Source organism: Copidosoma floridanum, unplaced genomic scaffold (assembly GCF_036245765.1).
Source record: "Copidosoma floridanum isolate Cflo_tuat_1 unplaced genomic scaffold, Cflo_Japanese_pri ptg000013l, whole genome shotgun sequence".
NCBI lineage: Eukaryota > Metazoa > Arthropoda > Insecta > Hymenoptera > Encyrtidae > Copidosoma > Copidosoma floridanum.
In genome coordinates this window covers 37895920-37908159 of record NW_028321890.1, presented here as the reverse complement: position 1 = coordinate 37908159, position 12240 = coordinate 37895920, and the positions used below count along the sequence as shown (strand labels likewise).

The 12240-nt window shown below is 44.7% G+C and overlaps 1 protein-coding gene across 1 annotated transcript in view; it reads left to right on the top strand.

Annotated features, from left to right (window-relative positions):
• The window catches only part of form3 (FH2 domain-containing protein formin 3), a 44696-nt gene that overhangs the window by 26573 nt on the left and 5883 nt on the right, over positions 1-12240 (top strand). The window contains exons 2-8 of the mRNA XM_089591561.1: positions 3273-3380; positions 3538-3653; positions 4470-4629; positions 4779-4812; positions 11183-11330; positions 11448-11627; positions 11769-12209. Coding sequence (XP_089447687.1) covers positions 3314-3380; positions 3538-3653; positions 4470-4629; positions 4779-4812; positions 11183-11330; positions 11448-11627; positions 11769-12209 — 1146 coding nt within the window. The 5' untranslated portion in view covers positions 3273-3313. The remainder of the gene's footprint in view (positions 1-3272; positions 3381-3537; positions 3654-4469; positions 4630-4778; positions 4813-11182; positions 11331-11447; positions 11628-11768; positions 12210-12240) is intronic.

Below are 12240 nucleotides of genomic sequence, written 5' to 3'. Positions count from 1 at the left end.
ATCGTTACTCGATGATGGTAGCAGTAAAAAAATTTATTCTTTGCTAGAAAAGTAGCAAATAATTAGCAAAAAATTATGCCCTAAAGCCCGTTTTGATAAGTGTAAGAGATCCGGAGACATCGCCTTGGCTACGCTGACTTGAGTCTCCAGTCAGCAGGACCACCGTTACTCGATGATGGTAGCAGCAATAAAATTTATTCTTTGCTAGAAAAGTAGCAAATAATTAGCAAAAAATTATGCCCTAAAGCTCGTTTTGATAAGTGTAAGAGATCTAAAAATATTACGTTGGCTACGCTGACTTGAGTCTCAAGTCAGCAGGACCATTGTTTTTCGGAAACGGCTATGGCAAAAAAATCAATTCTTTGGCAAAAAAATAGCAAATAATTAGCAAAAAAATATGGTGTGAGTTTTATTATGGCCCTATGACTTGGCTACGCTAGCTTCATAGACACCAAAAATGATACACGAGAGGTCATGTGGTACGGCAATATTTCACTCAGGTACCTTTTTTCTCTCCGCTTGCGGGCGCAATTTATCTTTTCAAGTGAGCGACTAATTCGCAATTCACGCATGCACTTGGGAAATTCTTTATACCACTGGATTTCTCTTTATGTATAGTTACCCTCGTGAGCGCGCGTATATAAATATATACAGGTTTGCCACACATTTCGAATTTTTCGGCGTTTTTTCCGCGGCTGCCTTTCTTCTCCAAACGGCTCAATAAAACGAACAATACAAACCACGCGAAACTCGGCTATTCGTTCGTTCAGTGGTATACAAGCATAGGTATGCATATACCTGTGGACGCGAAATAGTGTTTTGCTGCAAGAATACGAGGAATCTACAAAGTTTTCATTGATTCCCGTGGCTGTAAACGTTAGTCGGGGATCGGCGATCGGCAATAAGAATTTTACGCTGAACGAACAAATATGATTCCACTTGTATAATAATTGCACGTAGGTATGCAGGATCAGGGGTATATTCCGGTATGTGTTGGACCTGAATTTTTAACGTTTCCACCGGCGGATCAACAAACACCGCATACGACGCGTTTGTAATTGGCATCGGTAGGAAACTGCATGCGAGGCATCACGCACGAGACACGCAAAGATGCAACAATATACACGTATGGATCGCGGATGGATCGCGTGCGCCGATCGCGATGGTGCGGGGGCCCTAATATGGAAAGTCGATTGCATCACTTATACGCGCGCACACCTACAGGTGTCGTAAATAATCAGCAGCGCATGCAGTAGCTGATATTTTGCCTGTGCAGCAACGCGCGGGCACGGTTTAATCGTGTATAATATATTATATATACACTTATATGGTTGGGGATACAAAAAATATATGGTGTATTTATTTTATATACTTTCGACGAAATCAAACAGGTACAAGGGCCGAGGGGGAAAAAAAAAATAATCATCATTTTACGCGTGCGATGTACGGTGTAGGTATATAATAATCATCATGCACTTGACGCTATTTGCACGCGATCTCGGCAACACGAGCTCCAGAGAGCACTATACCTACAGGGTCGGGAGGGCGTCTCGCGTTAATTTTAATTACTTTTGGATTTGGTTCGATCAGGCTACAACAACAACAACAAATAATAATAATAATAATAATAATAAAATAAGTATGAATAAATTGAACGGGGGTAAGGGATGGCTTATATGATATGCCGCGTGAGGTACGTGTTGGGTGAGAATGGGGGGGGGGGGTAAGCGTGCACAGCGCAGCAGCATGAGAAAATTGAGCCGATGCCACGTTGGTAGCTCACGATTTGCAAATTGTCTCCGGCGCATGCTGCTGCTGCATAGGTATACAGGCACACTCGGACGATGCACTTAAATTTCAAATTAAGCCGGTACTTACCTATATACCCTACGTATATGCCATTTACTTACATGGAGGCAAGAGAAAGGCGAGTAGTAAAATAAATTATCCAACTCCGTGTAGCTATCACATTAGTGAGTAGTACCTATACTTACATGTATATATGTATACATTATATTATGCTCACGAGGATTAAAATATGTGCATCGGTTACACTTACAACGGGCCCGTTGACCATCTCATCGTTGTCTCTTACTCAATTCGACTTTAACGTCCGAGCACGCGGGCGCAGTTATACACATACGGCGAATCTCTCTGTATACACACAGTTGCACTGCAAATGTTAAAAAAAAAAGTGCCATAAACGTCGACGTTTGTGCCGATCTTTTTATAAATACGTATATATATACATATATACCTATGCCAATGTACATACACATATTATACACGTGATCGCGCGAGGACACAACACGAGAGAAAATATAGATGTTTAGGAGCAGCACGCCGCGGAATGAATAATTGATGAGGGAGGGAAGGGGGTGGGGACATCAGCAGCAGCAACAATGCCGGGCAAGAGGATGCAAAGGGGTAGGGGGGGGGGACAACGGCGACGGCGATCGACACGATGGAACATATATCTACCTTTTCGATTTTGAATATTCGATCAGCAACCTAGACCTTATACGTACATATATATATATATGTGTGTGTGTGCCCCTTGTCCCCGTCTATTTGGTTGTCTTCTCTCACGGGGTATGTATGCACACGGCAGCAGTAACCCGCTTATCCGCTTAAAAATCCAGCACGATATTATAAGCATATACACGCTCCCGCGAGAGGAGGGTATAAGAGAGAAAGCAAAGTCTCCCCCTCCGAGCCAATGAATAGCCGATCGAGCGCGGGGCTGGAGCTGAGATGAGTTTCGATGATGAAACCGGAAGTCATGCACCCGCGGCCGTCGAACACTCGGATCCTGCCTGTACCATAATAGAGAGATCGCGCGGGAGAATCTTTTATGCACCCCACCTCCCTACCTCCCTACCTCCCGCCCCTTATATACACTTTCTTCCTTCCTTCCTTCCTTCCTTCCTTGAGTAGGTACTTGTTCTGTTTATCTGCTGCCCTAGAAACTCGTGGTCCATATCGACCTCTACACTCATATCTCTCGATGACTTTTTTTTTTTTTCCTCCAACCTATATACTTTTAGAGCCACGCGCGTTATGCAAAACGACGTTTGCGTTACAGGAATCGCCAATAGTATCGGCTGATTGTTGTTTTGTAAAAACAAACAAACAAAAAAATTACCATACATATTATGTTACCTATAGGTATCGAAATAAATATATATGTATATGAATTGGTTCCGCGGAGGCAGCGAGGCCGTTCGGACCTATAGTTAATTTACAACCGATTGATATTTGCCGTTTTGCAGATCGGGACGAGCGTTAAATCGTAGCAAATGCGGCAGCCAAGATGGATTCCAACGTGGGATTGGACTACATTGTGGATAACCCCGACTACTGTCAGAAACTCGCTTCCGGTAAGCGCTCCTTTACCCACACGTATTATATTTTCCACCTCGATTATATTTTATAATTTTACTTCCCGCTTATTTTAATTAATATCTCCTCTCCCCCCCCCCGTCCCACGAATGCTTATACGAACTTACGACTCAATTGTACGTGTATAATCGACAGCTCTGGACACGGCCTGTCCGTCGGTGAAGAAGCAAGTAGTTGAGTTACTGTCGGCCCTCTGCGTCTACAGCCAAGATGGACGTCAGCGCGCCATCGACACTCTTCACAGCTACCAGGTAGTACACGATGTTACAAAGCATTATTTTCCCACTTTTTGTATATATATATATATAAACCTCGGCGCGTGCGGAATACGATACTACACATGGTACCTATACAAGAGATCATATTGTCATTGTTGTTTCGTGACGGGGGAAAAAAAAAACAAAACGTTTTCGTCTCAAAGATAAAGATGGAGTTATTGTATGGGTACATCTAAATGGCAAATCAAAAGTGCGTTAAATATATACCTTGTATTCCTATGTTCTCTTACACGCGAGTTTTGAGATGGAGCTTTTATATTTTCTCAGCAGCGCTTCCTTCTCCCACAGCTGTCGATACAATTGGCCTCACCAATATTTGTCGCATACACGATATACATATAGACGGGAAAGCCCAACAATAAGTTGGTCGGTGAATTCTCGGGAGTCCTCGACGTTGTAGCTGTCGTTGGTAGTATTACAAGTATGTATCGTACACCTCCTGGGCTTGCAAGAGAGAATCCAGCGCGTGGGCATGCCTATATATATTATATACGTACCTCGCGGATAGCCGAGGACAATGAAAAGGCCTCCACACGGCATTCTCTTCCCTTGGTCGGCATGGGCGGCACTGCCTTGCCGTTCGTCATTGTTTTTTTTTGTTTTTTTTTTTTCACTACACATAGGCACCGCGACAGAAACCAGCGCGGCGGGGCAAAGGGGCTTCGAACACTTTTCTATCCCCATACACCTATTCTTTGTTAATTACTTACACATATCTGTATACCCATTGGTACAAGTGGCGCCTGGCGTCCCGTTTTTCATGATTTTATCGTCGCGTGGAACTTGCAGGAGCGCAAGGGCGAGCGCTACCGGCTGCTCGTCGTGGTCGACGAGTTGCGGAAAGCCACGGCCGAGGATTACCAGACCGCCCTGCTCGCATTTATCAACTGTCTAGTCATTTCAGCCCCGGTCCTCAAGGACCGCGTGCGCATCCGGAACGAGTTTATCGGTGAGATTAATTAATTCATTTGCATTGCAATAGTTTACTTTTGGTATTGATATAATCCAAGTAACCATATATATATGTATACATGGTACATAGTATATGCATAGCCGACCGTACACGTAACACCGGTTCATTATAAAATTTACTTTCAGGCCTGAAACTCCTACCGGTTCTCAACGACCTTCGGTGAGTATATTTACTGAATCATCGTGTATACGCATATAAATGCATACTGCATACTATACGTAAGATTTCTACATCAAGGCGTATACCGTATAATATGAGAGCTTTGCAAAAAGTAACATTATATATACGCTGGAGATGGATATTCTTACATTGACAATAACAATGAGTAATTGTGCATATACATTATATGGGGGTACTAACAACAAAGTCACCGTGACAGTACACTCATTATCGAGTATGTGTACCACCTATATACGATGCACCTGTGTACTAATAATGATGATGAAATGACGAAAAACTACCTCTATAGGGTATTGTCCTCGCTTCACACTTGCATAGTCTTACTCTCATTGAAAATTTCAAGCTTGCGTTTTTTTTTTTTTTGTGTTGGTTTCGCGTGTACATATGGGTCGAACGAAACGATACAAGTGTACGTTTTGATCGACGATGCAGGCTCGTTTGAATTCACCATGCGATTACGAAATAAATGAGAACGCGAGCCGCTAGCAATGGTTAAAATTACGGTTCACTATACGTATGTAGAAATGTAGGCACGGTAAAAGGTGGCATGGATCTAATATACACCTACAACCTGTGGCGCGAGTCGCCACTGATATACTCACGAAAGATATATTTGGGAGCCCGTGAGACCTTTAACCTTTTTTTGTACAGTATACTCATAAAAGGGTCCGAAATATCAATCGGTTGTGTACCTACGGAAGCTCAAGTGTTGACGAGCTAACACCTATAGTCCAAATATGTCTTTTCAGCCCCGATGGGATACCCGATCTGCCAAAGTTTAAAGGTCTCGTGGTTCCCAACTTTTTTCCGCGCGACTGCCTGGTATAATCGTAAAAAGAAAGCTCAAGCGCCACTGGCTCTCTCTCTCTCACGCGTAGGTATACACTTGTAAAAAGTATATATATACATATAAATGCCGTTGGTGCTTCATGACTATACATGATCTGCACACAATGTACGTATAACATTTGTACAACAAGTGTTTGTCTAATTCTTTTACGTAATATCATCGAGTGTGTAATTGCGCTTCCCTGGAAGACGATGATGATGATAGTCTATACGTATGCGCGTAACTAATATCAATGTTTTTATACCACCGGTGCAACACTGCTTCAACTATACCACATTATATTCACCGGCTTTCAATTTTTACGGCTCGTAAATTTTATACGTATACTTGTACTTGTAACTTTTCCGTGGTGGATGTAACTATTCGCTCGTCACGCGCCGCCAATCAAATTCTCCTATTCGAGCCTGTCTGATGTCGTCCCATCTAGTCGTGTATTTGTACCGCGAATCGCTATAAACACGTACGGATCGTCGATTTAACGATACGTGATGGTTATTATTATTTTTACGACTTTTTTTTTCTGAAATGCAAAAACGTCACTGTTGGCTGTTACCCGAACGTATATATGTATATTATATACAGCTATACCCCGCTCATCCCATGAATGTCTCGCTTCGCTCTCCCCATGGCACGCTCCAAATATATAAACGATCGCACGCGATACAAATGGAGAAACACCCGATCGGGAAGCCAAAGGGGGAAGAAGTGCCGGTGGTATATATATTTACACCTATAGTGGTGCTCGGACGGATGGAGATCTCCAAGTGGCATTCGGAGAGGGACCCGAGAGTATTTCTTACTATAAAAACACCGCACCGACTGCTTGGGTGTACAACAATATAAGAGCCATCGCGGCTAAACATCCGTCCATGGGTAAATTAAATATATATATATACATGGCGGAGGTCGGTATATATATATATGTACATTGTGAGCGCTTAACGAGACGACGGTATAGTAGCACCGACCTCGATATTTCCTGTACGTTGCTTCGGTAAGTAATACAACGTACTTTGGTAAATATGTGATAAGAAAAGGAAAAAAGCCATAACGTGAGGGGTACCGCGTACGAGATAGCGAGTCCAAAGCTCATTATAGGCGGTTATTTTTCGACCCATTGGTATTTTATAGATAGGACCGTAGTATAACGCTTTATGTATAGAGGGACGTTGGATACGATCACGTGCCGATTATTTGATCTCTCTGCATATATGCGGGAGTCCGCGTGTGTATAGGAGCCATATAGCTATATACCAGCGAGAAATAGACATCGCGCATCTATCCACATTCCCAGTGACCTTTAGGGACAGCGGAGTGTATAGGCGAGAGAAGGGAGGAGAAGAAAAGCTCGACGAGTCGAGAGAGCGGACACGGGAGGGAATAACGCGAACGCGGGCTCCCGAATTAACTTCCGAGCCGGGAAGGGAGGAGGCCCCGGACGGGAAGTCGGGGGAGGGAGGGAGAAAGCACACGCTATATATCCCTCGGGCGTGGGGTGGGTAGGGCCGGGGCGCTCCTCCGAAGACGACGCGGCCAATGCGATGCCGACTGGAGACGCGTATCTATTATATGTAGGTATGTATACCCACACGCGTAATGCGCTGCACGCGCCCACGAATATAGCTATATGTGTACACAGCGCGTATGTGTGCGCATGGGTTGGTTGTACTTTGGGCTGCAGTGTGGCATCATCATCGGTCCCCCGGCGGTAGCAAGTACAAGCGCCAAAGTAGACAGTCAGTTTCATCCGGAGTTCGGAGCGCACTCGCCGCAAGCTCGACTCCGACGGGGGCACGCGCGGACCCAAAGTACTTACACCTGTATCGAAGTGTAATCTGCGTGTATCGTTATCACGCGGTACTTATATATACAGTATACATGTACAGTTATCACCAAGTGCTACTCGTGAATGAACGCGTCGTGTAAGTGTACTCTCTCGCGGGTTCACGCGATTTCAACTTTTTTTTGGCACATCTCGCTGGTGCGCGCACGCGAGTTTATTTCATATATATATATATAGTGATCCGAGTGAATTTCTAATTGCAATATACTTTTACCTCCTGCATAAATACTACGAGTACCTATACTTACTCGAGCAGAGTGCATGGTAAAAACGTCTTCATTGATACGTGATGATATTACAAACTTAATGTTGCGCGAGCGATCCTCATCCCGCCGCACAAAAACTTGGCTCCGGCCTTTACTTCTCAACGGTATATACATTTATACGACAGTATATAGCTGTGGCAGTTATATATAAAAGCACTTGTATATTATACATATATATACATACACACACTTCCTCGGAGGCAGTAGTAGATACCGCCTGCCAGTGCTGCATTTTTTATGGGAGTGCGCGTGTGTGGGTGCGTATTTTTCTTTCTTTCCTCTTATTCTTTTTCTTTCCAGTCTGTGTGTGCCCACTATTATATTATACATGTATATATATATACGTATACATCACCGTTTCATTATGTATGCATGCATATACCCTCAGCAGCTCCAGTCAACTGCAGCGATCGCACGCTTCTATCGCCGTCAAGACTCTCGAGAAAATATACACATTTGGTTGTTTTTTTTTTTTTTTTTTTTATTTTTATCTTTTATTTATTCGTTTATTATACCCTGGGCATGAAATTCAGGCCTTTTTCGCACAAAATATATGATATACTGCTCATAATATGTATATAAATATATAATGGACGCATTATCGCGACACGCGACTTTTTTTTTTTTTTTACTGTTAAAATACACGCGTCGCGCCGGCTCGGTATATATATATTTCTAATAGACGTGTTTATCTATAGCTAGCAGCGGTCTTTTTTTTTTTTTTTTTCGTAACTATTTGTTTTTCCAAGAGGGAACCGAGCGCACTCGTGTGCGAGTTTGATAAGTTAGAGACATGCACACGTATGTGATGCTCGCAAGTGTATATGTATATGGCCCCTTCCCCTCCCGCGGATATATATATATATATATTTATTATAGGAAGAGAAGAGCTCCTCGCTCGCTCGACTCTTTCTCGGCTCGGAGATCAAGTATATTATGTTTTCTCTGGCGATTCCCATTGATTGCTTTGCAATTCGTAAACCTACGACTGCTGCGCGGTACTTACGTCCGAAGTGATGGATTTCGCTCGTAATTGCGGGAGTTGGGACATGATTTGCTGAGAACTCGTTAGGGGCCCCCCTCACTCTGCAATATATATATATACTTATTTATCTGCAGGTCAGTGCACACGTTAATGGGAAAGAAAAAAATATACTCGATATACGGGCTAAATCTTTTGTCACGAGATACCAATGTGTATGTATATATACATAGGAAGGAGCTGTGATGTGTCGAGGGTATGAAAAATAAAGCGTTTGCCCCCGCGCGACAGTTATAACAGCGATGGTAGGGGCGTGTGATTCGCGCACGGAAACGTGGGATTCAACGAATATCTTGTAACAGCTAGACGCGAGAAGGCTAACCGCGCGCGCGTGATTCACGCTAGTATATGTGACTATGGTATATTTAAAATAACCGCCCTAAAATAAACCCCGAGATATCCGTCGGTGCACTTCTATACGTGTGTATACATATTATGTGGCCAAAGGTGCTCGTAGGTAAGTAGGTGGGGTGGACATCCCAACGAGAGATATTCACGTAAAAAGAGCACCGAGTAAATTTGCCGATGGGACAGTTCTTCAAGTTTGTTGGCTGTGTTATACGGTAGTAAAATAATTATTCCAACTACTGGATCCACTAGAATCGAAAAATCGGCAAGTCGACTTTCAACGCTGCACTTTCGCGGATCGACTCCCGAATACAATGAAAAGTATCTCGAATCCGTGAAAAATTCTAGCCGCGAGGGGGAAAGTACAAGGGGAGAAATATTCCGCGACAAAACTTTTGGGGCGTAGAGTCGTGTCGTGCAAACGAATGAAAGAAAATTTCATCTACCCTCGCGTAAAAGGATGAGTGACCGGCAGCGGGGCGAACACAAAATACATAGCATCACAAAGGAGTGTGCCCATTATCTACACAGTATGGGTGTACATGTATTTTTCAATGTTCCCCGCAGCGTGTGGCATCTTCCCTCGTATGGGTATATACATAACGTCACACGTAGGTATATCATGCGCTTATCGGTGTCGTCGCGCTGCCGCTGCGACAATAAAATTAAAGTATACTCGAGTGGCTCGCGACCCCATCGGCGGCGCCGTAGTCTGGCCGTAGGCGGGGGATACGGGGACCATTAACCTAGATAACAGGCCGCGCGAGGAAGAAGACAACTCTCTTACACATACACGTATTATACCTACGCCTATATATCAGCGGACCTGGTGGTGCTCATCCGATTGACAAATTATCCCCCCCGACACCCCGATACTTGTATAAAATTGCATCGGCCGATTACCGATCAACATCACCTTTACGGCTAACAATGCATGTACAAACCGCCACGGCAAGTATATATAATATAAATATCATCGATGTAAGCGCACACATACGTCTTGCACAAGTCATTGGCGCTCAATCAACTTTTCCACCCATAGGTAGTATATACACAATGACAGGTACAGCGCGCACAACAATATATTAACAATGGGCCACGTGACGGTTCGTCCTATCATCATCAGCTATATATATATACGTATAGCAGTGGCTCTTTTCTTCGCGTGTCCAAAGGTGTATCTATACAATATATATACAATACCCACGTGATATGGACTTTGATTTCCGTTAAGCGTAACGGATTGCGCGGAGAGAGAGAGAGAAGCGCATTTAGTTGCCACCGGCGTTTAACTGCGCTCATCCGGCCCCCGTAGCGCCCCCTTATACAATGGGCCTCTCCTTTTCTCTGTATTATTTACACTCCGCACGGTGTATATATGTATAGTGAGAGAGAGAGAGAGAGAGAGAGATGATAATTGTCAATCCGGCGAGGTGTCCCTCGACGCGCGCCGTACGCGATTGAAATTCCAAATCGCCGGATCGGATGTGCGTGAACGCGCTATCCGTCCCCGTCCATTCATCCGTTTTTTCGTGCGGCTACGGACGCGGGCGTCGTTACAAGTATATAATCCTTTATTCCCTTTCCACTTGCCAATATATATATATAGGATCATCGAGCGCTTTAATGCATGTAGATCGTTGTTGTTTTTTTTTTTTTTTTCAATCTGTAAGTGCCGATTTACTATACAGTTAACGATCGAGGTGGTTGGTTAATTGGGTTTTATCGCATTTTCACGTGGAGCTTTGGGTATTCGATGCGATTTATTTTTCGTATTGAATTATTGTGCGCCTACAGCTCTTGGGACCGATCGTTCGTTCTTTGCTTCACTTTTGACACAATCGTGCAAACATCAGCTATACCTACGCTTCATATTAAAAACAAATTGTACAAGTAGAGAGGGTATGGGAGATAGACAGATAGGAAAAAAAAAACAAAAAGGGAGAGGCTCTCGTTTTATATCTGTACGAGCCCGATCGCAATGTCCTTACTTTCTACAGAAAGGACAAGAGCCACGTGCCGGACCTCAGGGTGCAGCTCGACGTCTTTGACGATCAACGTGACACGGACGAGGAGCTATCGAACCAGGGACCTCCCGGCATCGATTTATCCTCCCACGTCGATGTATTTTATGCCATTCTCGGACAGGTAGGTTTTGTACCTATATATATATAAATATGTATGTATACCCTTTATATTATATTCCTCCCATGCAGCTGTGGTTGTATACGTATAAAATATTACCCGTACATAACGAATCGACAGGTCGCAGACACGCCGCAGGAGATACCCTTCCTGAGTATACTGCAGCACTTGCTGCGACTCGACCCGAAGGAGGCGGCTAGCGATCTTGCCTGGGACACCGCCGAGACGCTGGTTCACCGGGCCACCCTATTGGAGAATAGGGATGACGCCACCAAACTCCTGAGGTCGCCCAGCTTGCAAGTACGCAGCATCCTCCAATAACCCAATAACCCATACTTTACTTTACATGAATATAATTATCATTATTATTATTCCACATTGGGTTATATCAAAGACATTTATACGGAAAATCTCGTGTTATGCATCGTATAATCTCCACAGACGAATCTATGCTGTCACTGTCGAGGCGCCGACCAGACCTGCGGCGGCAGCCGCAAGTCCTCGGTGCCAACGACGACGACCGCCACGGCAACGATGCCCGGGATCACAGGTGCAGCCCCGGGGCCACCCCCGCCACCGCCCCCGCCTGCCCCGGCGCTCATACTCCCACCACCGCCGCCACCCCCGCCTCTCGTCATGCTACAACAGCAGCCTACGTTGGCCCCGAGCGGCCCACCACCCCCGTCGCCGCCTCCCAACAGTTTGTTGCTGCAGTTGTCGGCCCAGCCGGCCGGTGCGGGCTCGAGTGGTACCGGCTCGGCCCGAGTGCCCACGCCCGAGCCTCCCACCGGCACCGGGGCCAAGCTCCTGCCCCAACAGGAGATACCCACCCCCAAGGCCAAGATGAAGACCATCAACTGGAACAAGATCCCGAACCACAAGGTGCACATACATTGATTACAACCATATCATA